The sequence below is a fragment of the Budorcas taxicolor genome, chromosome 13, assembly GCF_023091745.1.
Source record: "Budorcas taxicolor isolate Tak-1 chromosome 13, Takin1.1, whole genome shotgun sequence".
In the NCBI taxonomy this organism is placed as follows: domain Eukaryota; kingdom Metazoa; phylum Chordata; class Mammalia; order Artiodactyla; family Bovidae; genus Budorcas; species Budorcas taxicolor.
In genome coordinates, this window is record NC_068922.1 from 61,587,470 (window position 1) to 61,607,113 (window position 19,644).

Genomic DNA, 19,644 nt, shown 5'->3' on the forward strand with positions numbered 1-19,644 from the left:
TACGGACCTAATGTCAGGGTTCCCCCTGCACACCCTCTTCCAACCTGCCAGGTGTTTTACGCTGATACTCATCTCAAAAATACTGTGATAGCCACGGAATGGTTTAGCCAGGATTCGGCTCTAGGTTCTTTTGACTCCATGTTCTGTGTTTCCTCTGGGGTAGTGCTTCTAAAAAGGTCTCAGGTGCATTCTGGTAAGTATGGCTCCAAAGTCCAAGTTCTTGACACAACCCGTAATCTTATCAAGTTCACCAGGTGGTAAGAACGCTGTAGGCTGCGGGTGCAGCTTCTGCAAACGTACAGCGGCATGAAAGCACAGGAGGAAATGGGGAACTACTTGTTTAGGTCCATCAATCGTGCAATAACCGTTTTACTGGTGTAAGTGTCTTTCTGTCTCATTATTATGCGGCGGTGAGTCATTTAGGGGAGGACCAAAAGGGAAAGTCCTGTCTCTAGTCACCTACAAGAAGTGTCAGTGAGAACAGCTTAGGCGGAGACGGGGAAAAGTGGGCGCTGGGAGTCGAGCTACCAGTTCTCTATTCCCACCCTTAGCCGCGCGTCGGCCCGAAGACGAGACGCGCCGAAGGGGTTAAACGTAGCTCGGGGTAGGAGGGCAGCCGGCCACCGCCCCTTCCCAGCACCACCTCCCACAATGCCTCGGGCCCCCAACCAGTTCCCGCACCTCGCGAGACTCGCCCAGCCCCTTCCCCGAACGACTGCCCGTCCCCCATTCCCTACCGAGCTCTGCGCGGGGAGAAGGAAGGGAGGGGAGGGCGGAAAAGACGGGACGCGGGGCACGTCGGGAAGTGTGGTCCAAGAGTTTCATGCAGCCATATTCTTCCGGAGCGGGGGAGGCCAGAGAGGCAGCCGGGACTACGACTCCCAGCTGCCCTTTCGGTTTGTTTTTGTTCAAAAAAAAAAAAAAAAACCCCACACTCCCCCTCCTCACTCTTCACACACACTCACACACACCCACGGCAGACACGCACACACCCGGGCGCCGAGGGGAAAGCCGATTCTCGCCTTCCCGCCCCGCCGCTAGTCAGGTCTTGGCCTCTTAGCAGAGCGGGAAAGCAGAGGCCGGAGCCGTGACCTCTGACCCCGTGGTTATGCGGAGCCGCCGCATTCCTTAGCGATCGCGGGGCTACTGCCTTCTTCGCCGCCGCCGCCGCCGCCGCGGGCGACTGACGCAGCGCGGGCGCGTGGAGCCGCCACCCCTCCCCCACCGCCGCCCTCGCGCCGGGTCTCGCGCCAGCCGGTCCCCGCGCGCCCGCCCCCTCTCCCCGGCCGCACCCGAGTCCTCGCGCGTCGCCGCCGCCACGCGCCCCCCGCCGCCGCCGCCGCCGCCCCAGCCCCGCGCCGCTGCCCGCCCCGCCCGGAGGTCCCGCGTGGAGCTGCCGCCGCCGCCGGGGAGGAGGAGGATGAAGGACAAACAGAAGAGGAAGAAGGAGCGCACGTGGGCCGAGGCCGCGCGCCTGGTGAGGCTAGCCGCCGAGGGGGGCTCGGTGGGGGTTGTGAGGGGTGGGCTCGCCGAGCACCCCCCCACGGGGAGGGGGAGGGGCGAAGCCCTGCCCACTGCAGGAGGGGGCGGGCCACCTTCCTCCCGGAACGGGACAACCCCCTAAGGCGTTGGGTGGGGAGAGATCCCCCGCCGGGTCGGATGTGGCGCCTTTTTCTGCACGCCCCCCCACCCCCCCAAATTCCTGCGGAGGGTCGAGCTGGCGGGCCGGCTCCTCCTCCTCTGGGCGGAGGGGCCCCAGCCTCCCTTCCCCCACTATTTGGCAGCGTCTAGGGGGGTCTGGGGAAGCTTCGTTTGTGCACTCGGGGGAGTTAGGTTTCCGGGAAGGGTCGGAAGCTCCTCCCTCGCTTCCTGGTGGGCAGTGGGGTGGTGCTTTTGGCTAGGGATGGGAAAGAGCCCCCCCAGTCTGAAGGACGCGAGTGGCATTTTGAGCTTTCGCAATCTAAACCGGTGTGTGGAGGGAAGCAAAGGCTCACTCCCAGCCTGAACCCTGAGCCTTGGTTTTCAAACTTCAGTGTCCTGTGGGGGCACCTGGGGAGGTTGTTAAGAATGTTCATCCTAGGGCCCTACTTAAGACCTAATGAGTCTGAGATTCTGGAGTAGAACCTGAGTATCTTCCTTTTGACCAGCTTCTCGGGTTGGCTGTAATGCAGGTGACCCACGGACCACACTTTGAGATCTGCTGAGCCGAGTCCACAAGCTAGCCCGAAGATAGGCAGTCTGCAGACAGCTAACTACACTTTGTAAAGAATGTTTGCGTGTGTTCTCTATTTTTTAGTGTCCTCTTGCATGTAAACATGAAGTGTTGAACAAAGACCAGGTGTCTCTGTTTGAAGACACTGCTCACTGAGGATTTAGCAAAGGAGAGAGTAATTTGAGTATTTGAAGCTGCCTGGTAATGCGGTTTTTGTGAATCTTCTGTTGTCCCAGAATGTCAGAGGACTTGCAGGTGAAATATATTCCTCTGGATTTGCACCCAGAAAGTGAAGACACTTCGAGACATGTTCTTATAAAATCTCGCTGATGACAATAGTAGCAGGTTACACTTGTCTCAGAGATGTCACTTCTTAGAACTGTCACAAAGCAGGGTTATAGTGCAGATAGCATCCTTGTGTCTTGACACCCTATAGTTTATATGAAATTGCTGTAATTTACTTTTAATGATGAATGAAGCTCAGCCTTCTAATCTTTAATTTTATTGGGAAGTGAGGTTCCTGCCTCAGAGGTGTTGAGCAAAAAAGATGAATATGTGTTGGAGGTTTTTACAAATCTGTGGTACACTCTTCTTTCTTGGAGCCTTAAAACTCAGTTACTGACTTAAAAGAGGGAATGCTGTTTGGTGTGTAGGAGAAATTTCACTGGTGTACCTGATCATCTTTCTCATACCTTTTTTGCCCAAGAAAGGGAAGTAGCAATTAGTTTGTATGTTGAAGTTTTGTGCTTCAGTTACTTTGTTTTGGTTTGGCATATGAAATTTGAAGATTTTGAAGTACTTAAGTATGTTTTTTGGATGCAGTCAAATTTGGAACCTTTGGTTAGCTTTCAGAATCTCTTGGAAGTTTCAGATTTCTCCAGGATTGCTTCACCTGGAAACAGATTTAGGCCTAGAGGAGAGTAGTGAGAGCCAGAAGGATGTGCTTGCTTTCTCCTGGAGGTTGAGGCTGTTCATTGAAATTCTCCTCTGAGTTTCTGTTCTGCAGGTGTTTATGACTCTGGGCACCAAAAGGAAATTTGCTTGCCAGAGTTTTTACTTGTTAGAGGTAGGTGAAAGTACCTTTAAATCCTTTCTTATTTATGTCCTGACAGAATTCTAAAGTCTGCCTGTCTTAAAGCTCCGTTGGCTCTTCCTAGTTGAAAGACTCTGGGAATTCAGGGGTCCACTATTATGTCTCTTTATAGTCTTGAGTTTATTGTGATCTACAATCCAGTTCCAGGTTGCTATTTCTGTTTTATCATGGCTCAGTTTGTCCCCAGTAAATTCTTTTTCTTTTATGATTCTTCATTAAAAAATAGTATTTCCTACTGCGAATTACTTTATGCTCTTAAACTCTTGCAAGATGACTTGTGGGAATATAGTGTGTAGTTTTGTATATCTTCTATTGTTTTTTGTTTAGGATTTTCTGTCCCTTTGGATGGACCAGGTGGTGGGTGAGGGGGAGCTCTTAAGAATTCTCTGCTCATATGGAAAAAAAAAAAATTGCTTTAACAAACCAAGTGCTGGAGAGTTTGTGAGTGCTTACACTGGATAGAGAAGAGTGAGTTGTAATGGTAGGAGGGTAGGTTAGTTCTAAGTACTCTTTGGACAGGTGAATTTGGAGTGCTTGCTGTGGCAATCAAGATGCACTTGCTTGGGGGCAGTTTCATATTGCTCCCGACCTTGCTCAGTTTGGTGGTTAAAATGATACCAGGAAAGAAGAGACTTCTGGACTGTTTCAGTAATGTAGTAAATCCCAGGAGATTGATTTTTGCAGCTGTTAATTATGTTGTTGAGAAGTAGATATTCTTTCTAACACCTGCTGGTATTGTTTTTCCTAGATGTAGGAAGTAGACTTTAGGTGGTTGGGCGGGTCTAAATCCTCCTGCTTGTTAGAAACAGTTTGGGAGAAATAGCTGAGTGGATTTCCCTTTAGATTGAATGCCCTTAAATGGATTCTCCCTGGCTTTGAGAAACTCTTCATTGCATGCTTTATCTTTCACTTTGATTCATGACTGACCATTCTTACATCAAACATTTTTTCCCCCTTTGAAGTTGGAGAAGAGATACTTTTTGTATGCTCTAGAAAGACAGGGTGGGGAGAGAACACTGCTGAATTGTTCTTACACTAAAAGCTGAAGGCATATACAGTTTTAATAAAAGTGAATACCTTGTATCTTTTGATGTAACTTCCCTATAGAGATTCTGTTTCCTCTGTCTTAAGATTCTCAGGCTCTTCGTGACTGCTGTTTAAATAATTGGTAACTAATTTTTGAGTCATGCTTCTTAAAAAAGAAAAAATTACTGTGAAAAAATTCACTAGCTCAGCTCACAATTAGTATCAAAGAAGTCATATCTGTGGCAGTGAACATTAGTAGTTTGTATTGTGGGTTTGTTCATCAGTGCTGCTTAACTTGGCAGTTAGGTTCTTGGAATTACAGAGATGGATATGGTCTGCCCTTAAGGAGCTTATGGTTTTTCTGGGGTTAGAGTCCTTCTCTAACAGGTGAGTAGAATTTCATTACAAGCATGGTAAGTGCCAGCATAGATGTATAAATGGTAATAGACATCCTGATTTCTGCTTACTGTCTAGGCATAATTATGAATAGTTCCTCCTTTTATTCTCAAGTGTCCTGCTTTGGAAGATGAATTATATGTGTTGTGCAACTATGGGGCACTGAAAAAAGACGCTTAACTATCTGGCAGAGAGTAGAGAAGGCTTCCTGGAGGAAGGTGCTTTCCGAACTGAATCTTGAAGGGTGAGTAGGAGTTAGACTCCTTACAGAGGACATAAGCAGGAGCTGGCAACAAAAAATAGGAGAGTGTGTGTATGTGTGTGTTTATCTGCAGGGTGGAGAGTGTGGGAATGGGGTAGACCTGCACGTAGTTATTGGAACATAAAGTTTGTGGAGTATCAGAGAGCCAGGCAGAGACCAGATTGTGAGGGTCTGGCATGCCTGACCAGCACACCCCTTGTGTCTGGCACCATAGGCACTTACTCCATTATCTCTGCAACAGCTCTGAGAAGAAGGCCTCAGTATCCTTCCTTCACAAGTGAGGAAACCTAGACTCAGGGCGGGTAGGTAACTTGCCCAGGTTTTTTTGTTGTTTAGTCGCCAAGTTGTGTCCTCCTCTTTGCAACACAACTCTTTGCCCAGGTTTAGAAGACCATTCAGAATTTGAATGTTTAAAACCACGTCTGTTTGCTTTTAAAACCCATGCTTTTCTAGTGGGCCAGTGGCCTCTCTGGAGCTTCAGCTTTCGCTGTATGGAAATAGGTTGCTGTCAAGGGACTTTAATGCAGAAAGTGGTGAGGGCAGGTTTATTTTGTTGGACTGACCTCAGGCTATAGCAGGTTAAGCTCTGCAGAGCTTTGGTCTTTTTTACTGATGAATGTCTAAAATTGTTCCTAGCACAGAGTATTTCATGTATTTGTTGAATGAAGGATGGCAGCGGAGTAAGAATGAATTTGAGGAAAGCAGGGATGTTAGAGAAGAGGCTGTTGTGTCAAGTCAGGTCAGACACTGGCGGTGGGGGAACTTCCCTGGTGACCGGTGGCTCCAAGACCTCATACTCACAGTGTAGGTGCCCAGTTTCGGCTCCTGGTCAGGGAACTTGATCACACATGGTGCAGTTAAGAGTTTGCGTGCTGCAACTCAAGATCTAGAGTGCTGCTACTAAGACTTGGTGCAGCCAAATAAATTAAATTAAAAAAATTTTTTTTAAAGGAAAGAAACTGGCTGGGAGAACTGGGGGACAGGTGAGAGTGAAGGATGATGCCTTGGTTTCTAAATTAGGTGATGAGACAGACTGCCAACCAAGGAGAGGAATATCAGAAGAGAGAAGATGATCATGAGGGATGTCCAGTACCGAACTGAATATCTGCGGCCTGAAGCTTAGGGAGAAATCCAGGCAAGAGGTTGAGATTTGGGAGTTAATTCAGTATTTTGGTAGCATTGAAACTGTGAGAGATGATAATGATACCCAAGGAGAATGTAAACACTGAACAGAGAGATTAAGAATGGGACCATAGGAAATAGGGGTTTTATTTCAGCACCTGCTCCTCCAAAACTTGACTTCTTTATCACTTAGAACTCTTGTTCTTCCACAGAGAGAACCTTCACAGCAGTCCTGTTAGGGTTCTTGCTTTGCATTTTATCTGTGACACAGCCATGCAGTACTTTGTTAGGGCTGTTAAATGACTGTAAGATGTTGGTGTGGTTTGGCATAACCTCAGCAGCTGTACTGCTAGAGATGGTACAGAGATACTGACAGCCTGTCTTTTTTCCTTCCTGAAAAGGATGACATTTCTAAAACAACTCAGCTTGTTCAAGTGAGAGAGCGCTGGTTGCTCACTAAGACATTGTTGGCTGGGGCTTAATTATAGATGTCACTAATATAAATGGGATGTTCCATTTCTCCTTGTTTTGCTTGCACCAGTCATATAGAATCGTAGCATTGTATTGCTGAAAGGCAAATTGTCCTGTACTAATTAACACCAGAATGCCACAACCCAGTGGCGAAAGTCATCTTTGAAGAAATACAGGTACCTGGAATTCCCTGCCGGTCCGGTGGTTAGGGCTACATCCTTTCACTGCTCAGTGTCCAGATTCAATCCCTGGTTGGGGAACTAATCCTGCAAGCCAAGCCGCCGCCCCCTCCCCCCTCCCCCCACACAAAAAGAGATAAAAATATTGTAACTAATCAAACTTACTTGGGAAGGAAAGCCTGAATGCAGTTCTGTCTTACAGTTTATAGTGCTATGTATTCTCTAGTTTAGCTGTATTAACAGCATCAGGTTAAGTGGCAATTAAAGTTGGGAAAGCCCCACATACCAGAACATGGATGCTGAGAGGATGTGTATTTTCAGAATTGAAAATTAGAGTATTTCTTCTAATTGCAGTCACTTTCAGCAACTAGTTAGATATATGTGTAATTTGATTTCAGAAGTAATTTTGACTGTGGAAAAACTAAGATGTCAGCAGTGGTACCTCATAGCAGAATTGTAGCCCATGTTGTATAGTGATGGATATAAATGGGAACTGCACACTGAAATCAGAACATTTATATTTCTTCAGGTACTGGAAAACTATTCGGATGCTCCAATGACACCCAAACAGATTCTGCAGGTCATAGAGGCAGAAGGACTAAAGGAAATGAGGTTTGTATCGCTCTTGTTGCTTAATGTGAGGGTTTTAGAGAACATGTGTCTTCCTGCAGTTAGGTAGTGAATGAGAAAGTCCACAAATGCATATATGTGTGCGCACATACACACACACGTGTTTGATGGTAGTGTGGAGCTGTCTCGGTGTCGTTGGTCCTCTGGCTGGAGGGCGGGAGTGGCTGCAATTCTGTTGGTTTTCGTCAGAGGTGCAGCAGGTTCCCCGTCCTTGCTCTACTATTCCTTTCACCGTGGAGCTTGTTTTTTGCATAAGGAGTCAGCGTGTTTTCTCTTGTATTCCGTTTTCCACGTGTCAGTAGTAGAGAAGGAGTAGACTGATCTGCTCCATCATGTCTAAAACTATCCTTCTCTCTGTACCATATCTCTGAAGTTCTTTGTTTTTAGGCTCAGAGAAGGGTGATCCAATCATAAAACTTACTGATTTTTTTCCCCTACTGATTCTAGCCTATCCTGCTATGAGCATGCTAAATTTGGTGATGACCTTGATTTTCTTATCCTATATTTTTCCTAGAGAAGCAACAAATTGGAAACACAAAAAGAATTACAGGCACAAATAAAAACCAGGGACTGTCCTGAATCCTTTCTCTGCTCACCCCAACCTTTTTTTCAAAATTTAAGTGGGAGAGGAGAGCACAACACAGTTCCTTCTTGGGATTCAGAACAATCAGCATATATTTTGCTGGTTAAGCTTTAGCTACTTAAATTGATCTTTTAGGATCAAAGATCCTCACTTTCCAGTTGTCGACGTTCACACATTCTCAAACTGACAGAGGGGAGGGAAGGTCGGGATTGTCTGGATGATGTTCTGGTGCTTCATTTAAATACTACCTATGCACGGTGTGGTGGTGTAATTGCGTCTTTTGTTTTATTTTGTTTTTATGGGCTATTTCCCATCGTGCCGCTGTCTGCACTGCTGGTGGACCACTATGCCTATAGAAGGTAAATTAGTCCTTTTAGGACAGATGGAATTGAGAACCTAACTTGTTTCTGCTTCTGGCTCTTACAGGAATTATGAAGTGGTCATGGTGGCTCGTGATGAGTGAGCAGCTCTATAATTTGTAGACAGAGGGATAGTGTGTAGGAGTCACGCTGTTGGAAGAAAGACTCTGCCAGCATGCTTTCCCCTGTAGCAGAGATGTTAGCACACCCACTTGACACTCCAGATTCTGCACAAGGTTTCTTATAGAGATTGGTCCTTGGTGAAATTTTTTTTTTCGTAGGCATCCAGGGTGTTCCAAAGCCGAATAAGTAATAGTTTTTTTTTGATAACTTTTTTAGACTCAAAATTTATTTTTAACGTGACAAAAATTAGGGCCTCTAATTTTGAAAAATGCTGAGAGGCGTTACTTAAGATATTGATATTTATATATCTTGCTGGAGAGAGGGACAAGAAGGTGCACAGGTAAACCCTAGTACTAACATGCTAGTGCCAAACTCAGTTAATAATGGGCATTTGTCTGTATTTTTGACAGTGTCTCTTTTTGAGATTGAGTAAGTAGTCTCTAACTCACTCAAGTTGTCATTGTTTGGCAACCTTCTGTTGTAGCAGGAACCGTGAAACAACTTAAGATGCTATCTCTTTTTTTTTGGTTTAATGGTTGAGCATTATATTATTGCATACTAAGTCTGTTTGACTTTTTTAATTCAAATTTAAAGAATTGCTCCTGGGTAGATACAAAATAAAATGCATCTTTCCCCCTTCCCAACTGAGAAAAAGCAAATGAAATGCTATTCCTTTTGTGTGTGTATTGAAAAATAATTTAACTGGAAAAAAAAAGTATGTTTATTTTCTCGGGATAGCATCACTGATGCCTGGTCTTTGTGTTAAAAATGTTATGTGGCAGTTTCTGAGCATGATGTGCAGGTTGAAAGATAGAGGCTAGGGAACCCTGGTTTTGTTTCTAATTAGCATTAAAATTTAATTTAAAAAATTTTGAGTAAATAAAAATACTGGGTAATTTTTTTTTTCAAAACTCCTGAGTGTACCTGAAAAATATGTGCAGTGTTTCTAAATTTCTTGAGAGTTTCGTTCATATTGGCAGAAGGCACTTAAGAATCATCAGATGTGGAGTAAGAGATACCACGTAACCTGTTATCCCAGCGCTCTCTAGGTGTGATTTATGTGAATTTCATGTGCTACTCCTTTGCCACTTTCAGAACAGAATTCTTGTCATGGGATGTTTTATATTTCTTCCTGTTCTTCTTGATTTAATAATGAGTTGAAGTGTAAGAGATCTTTGAGTAAGTAGATATCTTGGTTTGTATGACCTTTTTCCATCCTTGTATGTTTTTACAGTGGGACATCCCCTCTCGCATGTCTTAATGCCATGCTACATTCCAATTCCAGAGGAGGAGAGGGGTTATTTTATAAACTACCTGGCCGAATCAGCCTTTTTACACTCAAGGTAAGTCATGTAAATTTCCTTTAGTGCAGTGGTTCTTAAAATTTTAGTGTTCATAAGGATTACCTGGTAGGTCTGGAATGAAGCCCACAAATTTGCATTTATAATAGGCAGGCGAGGGATGCTGCTGTTGTTCTGAAATGGCACATTGAGAGACGATCTAGTGTGAACAGGGTATTAGGAATTATTAAATATTTAGTCATATCAGCTATTGTGTCTGTAATGTTTTTCCTTGTCTATATCTTTGCAGATTATATGCAATAGAGGGATAAGTATGTGTGTGGGTAATTGCAAATGTGCTTAATTATGAATTTGTTTATAATAATGTGAAGGATAAATTGCCGGACAGCTGAGTAAGACCTACTCTATGGAAAATAACTGAAATTTGAAAATACTTGTGGAAATTAAAAAACTCGTTAGCATTTAACAAGTGACACTAATTACTATTGGAGAGAAATCAGGTAGAATTCACAATAAAGCTTAAGTAGAGCGAACTGATGGAGAAGGCAGTGGCACCGCACTCCAGTACTCTTGCCTAGAAAATCCCATGGATGGAGGAGCCTGGTGGTCTGCAGTCCACGGGGTTGCTGAGAGTTGGACACAACTCAGTGACTTCACTTTCACTTTTCATGCATTGGAGAAGGAAATGGCAACCCGCTCCAGTGTTCTTGCCTGGAGAATCCCAGGGGTGGTGGAGCCTGGTGGGCTGCCATCTATGGGGTCACACAGAGTCGGACACGGCTGAAGCGACTTAGCAGCAGCAGCAGAGGGAATTGAACAGGCTAAGTGCCTTTCTACTGTTTGTGATATGTATCATTTAAACCAGGAGTAGGCAAATTTTCTTCTGTGAAGGACCAGATAATATTTTAGGTTTTGTGGGCCACACTGTCTCTATCATAACTATTCAACTTTACTGTTGAAGTGGGAAAGCAGCCACAGGTAATGCACAAATGAATGGGCATAGGTGTGTTCCAATAAAACTTTATTTATGAAAACAAACAGTGTGCTAGATTTGGCTTGGTGGTGGTGTTTGCTGACTCCTAATTTAGACATAGTTGACCTGTTGGTAATCCACTCCAGTGTTCTTGCCTGGAGAATCCCAGGGATGGGGGAGCCTGGTGGGCTGCCATCTATGGGGTCGCACAGAGTCGGACACGACTGAAGTGACTTAGCAGCAGCAGCGGCAGACCTGTGATGGTGAAGGATGAAACTGAAAATCTGATGCTAATCCTTCTAATCATCCATAATGTAGTTATAAATTGCAGTAGTCCATAAAATTTTGTTTTAGTTTTGTTTTGATAGACTTGTTTATTAAAAATGAAGATTTGAACAAACAGCAGCTGTATAACCTGTGGTCATAAATCTTGATCTGTAGATACACATGTGTATCTTATGTTCCCCTGTCTGTGCTATTTTCTATATTTTTATTTAAAATATTTCAGACTTTAAAAGGCAGCATAATGTAATGTCAGAAACTGAGCCTTGAAAGAGGTAGCCCTGAGTTCAATACCTAGCTCTGTAACCTGGGACATATATAACCCTTCTTTATGGTCATGTATGCATACCTGACACGGTCAGTCCTTAATAAGTGGTAGCCTTTAGGATAGTCCTTTAGGTTCCTTAATCTTAATTGCTTGTTAACGGCATTTTTCTGTTATATATTATGTACTATAATTATATGTAATTTTGTATAGTTATATGTATTACAGATGTGTTTGTTAATGGAATGTTTCTCTTTTAAGAGGAAGGAGAAATACCTATTTCTATGGACACCTAAAGGAAAGGAATTGAGTTTCATTTGTCTTTGTAATTTGACTCTGCAGAATTCTCTGCTTAATAAATATTTGAACTGAGTTCAGTATCTTAATTTTCTGAGTGAACTCTGTTGTTTGAATTTGCCATAAGCTTGGGGGTGTTCTGTTAGTCTGCAGCCCATGTCTGAGATGCACTGACCGTCGTGCTCAGCACGTTCTCTTACCTGCATTGCCCTTATGTTGCCCAGTCTTCCTAGCAGCTTGCTCATTGGAGTTGTACATCACCTCCCTAATATTTTTGAGTTCATTGTCTGGTTCCCCCAGTGAGACTGTATACTTGAGGGTGGAGAGTGGATCTTATTCATTTCATTATCCACTTGGATAATGTACAAAGTGACTGTCAATAAGTGTATATTTAATGAACGAATTAGTGAATAATGGCTGCATTCTGGTACTTCATTATTATCCTTTGCTTTTGACATTTGGTAGTAGATGCTACTTACAATCTTGATGCAACTATCTATAGACCTGCCTCTGGCATCTCACTCACAGTCAAAATGAAAGATGCTTATTCCTGTGGCTTTGGTAGACTTTTAGCTTGGCTGATTATCTATGCTGTCTCTTAACATTTTGACCTATTATAAAGTGATACATGGAAATGTAACAGAAAGTAAAATACAACAGAGAAAGTGAAGGTAGCCTGTAAATTCTGCTACTTGTAACCTGATAATTTATGTAAATAATATTTGAAAAAATTGGATTGTAATTTCTTTATGGCTTTGGTGCTTATTTGTTTAGTTATTATGTTTGCTGTCTTGGTACATAGGTACACACCTTATTCTCCCCCCGACCTCTACCCCCTTGGGCTTCTTGAGAGTGAATCATTGATTAGTCTTATTAGTTGCCTCATTATCACCATGCTGTCTTCTAGAAATTGTGCAGAGATTTACTTTATTGTTATTTGGGAATGGATAAGAAAGGATACCAAAAATCTGAACCAGCTGATTACCATCCAATCACCTGAGGACCTAGGTCTGCTGACTAAAGTCCACGGTGGTGCAGTTTTTTCCTTTCTTAGCTCAAAAAAAAATTTTTTTTTTTTTTTGAAAAAATTTCAGACCTACAGAAAAATTGGAGTACTGTAGCCAGCTTGCTTTCTTCCTGATTGCTATAAGTTTGCTTCATTTGCTTTATCCCTCTATCCATATGTATGCGTTTTTCCCCAGAACCATTTAAAAGTGTTAAACTAGTACTGGTATTTCACCCCTACACATCTCAGAATGTATGTCTTAAGAACAAGGACATCATATTGCGTAACCATAGTATCATTATTATAGTCAAGAAAATTAACGACATAGTAGTATGTGATATAAGTCTATATTCTCATCTCTTCTGGTTTTAAAAATATTCTTCACGGCTTATTTTTTAAGTCAGTCATTCAGTTGAGAATCATACACTCCATTTGGTTGCCGTGTCTCTGCCGTCTCCTTTAGTGTGCGACAGTTCCTTTACCTTGCTTTGTTTTTCATGGCGTTGGTATTTTTGAACACTCCAGGTAGGTTGCCCTATAGAATTAAGTACATTTTTCAGGGACTAATAAGCATGTGGAAATCTTGGTTATTTCCAGATGCCTTCACGTTTTTACTGCCACATCACGTCTCCTGTTCCAGGTTGTCACCCAGAGCCACTCGACGGTGAAAGATGGAAGTGATGGGATGTTTTGTATGGTGTCTGTCTAAGGGTAGTTTGCTCCGAGTCTTGCTTGTGATAAGGGACAGGAAGGCACAAATTATTTAACTCATACTTTTGGTTTTCATTTTGAGGTTGTAGTGACACCTGTGAACTCCTGTGGTATTTTTTCTGCCGAAGTGTTTTCCAAATTGTTGAGGACAAGCATGTGCAGAAAGGTTTGGTTTCTTTCTCCCTCCTGCTTGAAACTCTCTTCTAGAGGACCATAAAGGTCAGAAAGCATGGGATTTTGTTACTTAGTTGAAAATAGGAGTTTTTTTCAGTTCTAAAGTTTGTGTAGCTTTATCTATGATTACAAAAGCTTTACTGATAAGCCAGAGTCTTCTGGTGCTTGCCACAGGATTCCTTTTCTGATAAAATTTGTTCTAGGTAATGTGATGGTACATTTGACACTTCATACATAGATGCTTGCATCAGGCCTTAGAGCTAGTCCTCAGGGATGGATGGGGCAGATGAAATCTGTCCATGCTTTGAATTCTTGATTTGAGTTGCTTTCCTTAAGCTTTCTCTGAAGTTGGCTATCAGTGTCCATCATTACCTGGTTAGAGATGGGATTTATATTGTCTTTTACGCTTGGGATTTCCCATCCTTGTAAACCAGTGAGAGTGCCTTTGTACTGTTCCATGTTTTTAGGAGTTTCATGCTGAACAACTTTCCTTCTGTGACAGGGTGCTTCTGTGTCTTTGGTGAGGTTAATCTGGTTTGGTGAGTGGCCGTTCCAGCACTCACTGTCAGGCATGACTGCAGTCATTTGAACATGGTAAAGTTTTATTGTGAAATGATGCTCAAGTGAAGATGTCATGGCCTTTTGGACCTTATTATACCTCACGTGGTGATGCAGGGCTCAGCCTTAGGGGTCCTTTAATTCAAATAACAAGTCTAGCTGAATCTTTCAAATATGTAGAATATATAAATTTAAAGTACTAAAAAAATCTTCCTGGTAAAAGAAATAGATGTCTGCACTTGAAATATTCATCCATTAAAATTCATAGTTTGCAAATAAAAGCAAATGGAGGAAGAGAGGGAGGTAAGTTTTGCAGTTTCACAGTGTTATTTATAGAACTACAATTAATTTTTTCTTGTACAACTCCACAATTACATCAGTTCTAGAGCTATTTACATTACCATTAAATATCAGGGAGACTTTGATACAATAAATTATAGAGTCATTTGAAAGGCAGCCCCAGAATCCATTTTGATTTTTGATAGGTGCATATCAAGCAAAGTGGTCTTTTAAAAACACAAATCATATCATAAACCACTGTCCTGCCTGGTCCTTGCCTACTTCTCTGATTTGCTCTCCTGATACCTCCTCCTTGGTTATTATACTTCAGCCACCTTGGCCTTCACTCAGTTTCTCAAAAGGCCCAAACTTGTGTCCACCTTAGGGCTCTTAGACTTGCTAGCCACTCTGTCCGGAAAACTCTGGAGTAACTTCTTGTCATTTGGTTGTTAGTCCAAGAGTATCTTCCCAGTGAGGCTTTCTCTAAATACCAATTCTAGTTACACAGCGTTGACAGCGTTTTGGTGGTTTCAAAGTCCTGCCTTGTTTGTTTGGTTACTTGGTTATCTCTAGCCTCCCTCCACTAGAATATCAGTGCAGGGGCTTGTTTTCACGGTATCTCCTCTGTCTGGCAAATAATACATATGTAATAAGTATTGGCTGAATGAAAAATAGAGGATAGCATCATCAAAATCTTAAGCCAGATAGTCCTCCTGGTAATCTAGTTTTGTTTTATGTTTTATTCTAGAATACGCATATTCTGGGTTATTTTTCCTTCTCAGCAAGTTGACTTCTTAGAATCCTATTTTTTTCTTGCCCTCTTTAGAGCAGTTAGTTCTGCATTAATCTGTGAAAGAATCTGCTGACACTGGAAATAAGTCTTTCCCAGGCTATGGCCATAATCTGCTTCCTCCAATTGCTGAAGGCAGAAACTGTGCCATTATAGTTTAAATACTTTAGGTATGTTTTAGATATCATGTTGATCTTTTTAGAGTTTTAAACTTTGATCATCTCTCTTAGAACTTCTTTTATATAAAATGGTAATGATGTTTTTAGGTATCTTTTATAATTTGTGTTAACTTTATCAAATATATGATTTTTTAATGTGTAGAATCCTAGAATTTCAGTGTGGAAGAGCCTCTGAGACCATCTAGTTTATTTGTATTTTGCAAACAGAAAACCGAGCTTCTGACAGTTTAAGTGACCATGTATCCTTCATGACCATGTATCCTTGTGACGAATGCATATGGCCTAGTTGACACAAGAATCCACGTTTTGAGTTTGAGTTCTTATAGCTCAGTTGGTAAAGAATCCGCCTGCAATGCAGGAGACCCCAGTTCGATTACTGCGTCGGGAAGATCCGCTGGAGAAGGGGTAGGCTACCCACTCTAGTATTCTTGGGCTTCCCTTGTGGCTCAGCTGGTAAAGAATCTGCCTGTGATGTGAGAGACCTGGGTTTGATCCCTTGGGTTGGGACAATCCCCTGGAGAAGGGAAAGGCTACCCGCTCCAATATTCTGGCCTGGAGAATTCCATGGACTGTTTAATCCATGGAGTCACAAAGAGTTAGACATGACTGAGCGATTTTCACTTTCTTTTCATTATGCCATTTTAGAATAATTTTTCTTCAGGTTTTAAGACCTTTGGTTACTTCATCTTTTTGAAGTGTCTTGTGAGTTCCTTGATATTTCTCAAAATGTTAGTTTTATTCTCTTTACTGAAAGTTCTTATAATTGTTAAGGACAAGTAACTTTTCACATCCTTAAAGGTGTAGTCTTTAGTTATGGACAGTTGGTTTCCTTTTCTGCACTCTGCACTGATTATCTCAGCATTTCTGATGGCGGTGGTTCTTTTGTGTACCGGAATGAGTGGTATATGGTGGTAGTGAGAGCTCTGGACTAGAGTGGAGGTCTGGGTTTCAACACAGTGCCTCAGGCCCTATGGAATATCTCCATTCATACTGCTTTGTCTCCGACACTGAGAAGTTGAAGTAGGTTGGTTGTTTAAAAAACTTCAGGTGTAAAACCTTTTTTCTCATGAAATGGAGCTGCATGGTGTAGATGATTGTGAAACTGCTCTGGTAGAAACAGGCATCTCTGGTGGACTCTGCTATCCCCATCCTATGCTCCAAGCACCCAGGACATCTTTCCCAGACCCTGAAGCTCTGTTGAAAGCCTCCTGGAGTCAGAATTCAGTGAAGATCCTTTCTGTGCTCACATTCTAGCATCTAGACTATGTTGTGTGAACAGTTAAGTCAGCTCTGGATATTTTTCTTTTGTGGTGCATTTGGAATTTACTAGAGGCTGACTGTTTTATTGTAAACCTTTTCCACTCTGTACTGCATAGGTCTCTTGGTAGAGTGGTACCATTTGCTGTGGTTAATGGTAGTAATAGTTTGGTTTTGATGGAGGTTTTGACCCCTCAAGTTTTCTTATTGGAGTAATTCTCAAGGGCTGCCTGGATCCACCTTTGAAAACTGGGGTATTCTTGTCTGACAGATGTTCAGCTTGCTCAGGGAGAAAAGAGAACTTGCTTGTCAGTGGAGCCCTGGTCTAACTGTGGTTTGATGCCTAAAAGATGATGAGTGGCCCTTTGTCCTGCTACCTCCTGAAGTTCCAAGCCCTGTAAGAATGAAGTGGTAAATGGTAAAGACCAGGGAACAGAGGTTTGGAAAGCACCACCACTGGAATGATTTTGTGCAGGTCAGAGGGGTGGGCAGGATGATAACTTTTTTAAGTGTGATTTTTAAAGCACCAGCGTTGTAGGAAAATGAAGACCTTGTCCAGGCTGTAGCCTTCCTTGGGACTGTGTGTGAAAAAATGCTTAAACTTTTTTGGTCAGCCAGTATGTAAACTACATTTGATCTCTTCTCAGTCCTACACATCAGACTATTTGGGATTGTTTGAGGAACTTGTTTAGTCTAAGGAAGTTTCTTCTTCTTCTAGTTTAGTTAAATCTGGTAGAAAAGATGGAAACTGATGCTTGAGAGCTGATATATTCCAGACAGACATCATACTGCACACATTGGTCTTTTGAAAACAAATATGTTTTCCTATTCCTGTACTAATGGGAGAAACAGCCTGAGAGAGTTTAAGTACAGTACGTCAAGGCTGTATATTGTCACCCTGCTTATTTAACTTATATATAATGAGTACATCATGAGAATCCCTGGGCTGGAAGAAGCACAAACTGGAATCAAGATTGCCGGGAGAAATATCAATAACCTCAGATATGCAGATGATACCACCCTTATGGCAGAAAGTGAAGAGGAACTAAAAAGCCTCTTGATGAAAGTGAAAGAGGAGAGTGAAAAAGTTGGCTTAAAGCTCAACATTCAGAAAACGAAGATCATGGCATCCGGTCCCATCCCTTCATGGGAAATAGATGGGGAAACAGTGGAAACAGTGTCAGACTTTATTTTTGGGGGCTCCAGAATCACTGCAGATGGTGACTGCAGCCATGAAATTAAAAGACGCTAACTCCTTGGAAGAAAAGTTATGACCAACCTAGACAGCATATTAAAAAGCAGAGACATTACTTTGTCAACAAAGGTCCATCTAGTCAAGGCTCTGGTTTTTCCAGCGGTCATGTATAGATGTGAGAGTTGGACTGTGAAGAAAGCTGAGCACCGAAGAATTGATGCTTTTAAACTGTGGTATTGGAGAAGACTCATGAGAATCCCATGGACTGCAAGGAGATCCAACCAGTCCATCCTAAAGGAGATCAGTCCTGGGTGTTCATTGGAAGGACTGATGTTGAAGCTGAAACTCCAATACTTTGGCTACCTCATGTGAAGAGCTGATTCATTTGAAAAGACCCTGATGCTGGGAGGGATTGAGGGCAGGAGGAGAAGGGGCCGACAGAGGATTAGATGGTTGGATGGCATCACTGACTCAATGGACACGAGTTTGGGTAAACTCCAGGGGTTGGTGATGGACAGGGAGGCCTGGCGTGCTGCGGTTCATGGGGTTGCAGAGTGACTAAACTGAACTGAAGTCTCCTTGGTATGAATCTTCAAGTTGGGAACTTTCAGAGATGCGATGTGCATCCCACCAACGTCAGGCGTGAATGAATGAAACTGCAGCTTGCCCTCCATCTCCTACTGCTGAGTCTGTCATCTCTACCACCTTCCACCTTCTCTCTTCCAGTCAATAACTCCTTTTGCCTGTTCACTCGATGCCAGCCCCTGTGTGCCAGCTGTTGTACAGTGCTACTATAATTTTCAAGGCACTGTGAAGTTAAAATTGTTTTTGTTTTTTATGTCATTATTGTGTGAAAAGTATTTTAAATCTGTTACAGTACAGTATTAAATTGTACTAGTGTTAGTTGTACCTAGGCTAACTTTGTTGGACTTACGTACAAATTGGATATAGGAATGTGCTCTCAGAACAGAACTTGCTCGTATGTAGGGGACTTGATATAAATGATATGAAGTCACATTTTTGGTTATTTGAGAGACTGGTATTTAACACATGGAGGACAGGTTAGAATATTCTGCCAAATGAGTTGATTCTCAAATGTTTGCAATGCATTCTCAGAGTTCTGGAAGAATAACTTCAAATTCTTTGTGCAACATGAGGCAGGAGAAGAATAGGGAGTCTAAAAGGTGTCCATTTTCTTCTGGAAGATGGGCTTTGAAATGTGTGCCTTTTCAGTCAGGTAATCCTTTTATTTTAGTCTTCTCTTTATGCCAGCTTTTCTTGAGGAAATTAGCTGCTGACATTTCTTTTAGAATTGGGTTTTTTTTTTTGGTCTGCATTTCCACTGCCACCTTTAGGTTGTCCTTGTGTGCCAGCTACTGAAATAGCTTCTGCCTGGTCTACTTGCTTTCCCTTGTGCTTCCTTAGAATCCGGTTTCCTCTTTTGTAATCCATAAAGCAGCTAGAGAGATTATTTTAAAAAAAACACCATTTGATCACGACACATTTCTGTTTGACTCCTGGCAATAGTTTCCCTTTTTATACTGTTCAGGGGGTTCTCAAGGCAAAAATACTGAAGTGGTTTGCCATTCCCTTCTCCAGTGGACCATGTTTTGTCAGAACTCTCCACTATGGCCCATCCATCTTGGGTGGCCCTACACGGCATGGCTCATAGTTTCACTGAGTTAGACAAGGCTGTGGTCCATGTGATCTGTTTGATTAGGTTGTAGTCAATGTGATCCGCCTGCTTCTTGGAAGAAAAGCTATGGCCAACCTAGACAGCATATTAAAAAGCAGAGATGTTACTTTGCCAACAAAGGTCCGTCTAGTCAAAGCTATGGTTTTTCCAGTAGTCATGTATGAAAGTGAGAGTTGGATTATAAAGAAAGCTGAGCACCAAAGAATTGATGCTTTTGAACTGTGC

General features: G+C 42.6%; 1 protein-coding gene across 3 annotated transcripts in view; it reads left to right on the top strand.

The window, feature by feature from the left end:
- Positions 1-1,351: 1,351 nt before the first annotated feature.
- Positions 1,352-19,644, top strand: part of ASXL1 (ASXL transcriptional regulator 1) — a 66,551-nt gene continuing 48,258 nt past the window's right edge. The window contains exons 1-4 of one of the 3 annotated variants that reach the window (XM_052650692.1): positions 1,352-1,477; positions 7,291-7,373; positions 8,331-8,333; positions 9,691-9,799. In XM_052650692.1, coding sequence (XP_052506652.1) covers positions 1,421-1,477; positions 7,291-7,373; positions 8,331-8,333; positions 9,691-9,799 — 252 coding nt within the window. In that variant the 5' untranslated portion in view covers positions 1,352-1,420. Of the gene's footprint in view, positions 1,478-4,913; positions 4,972-6,047; positions 6,132-7,290; positions 7,374-8,330; positions 8,334-9,690; positions 9,800-19,644 lie in introns of those variants that run through there. The other 2 variants (XM_052650693.1, XM_052650691.1) reach the window with 2 other exon arrangements.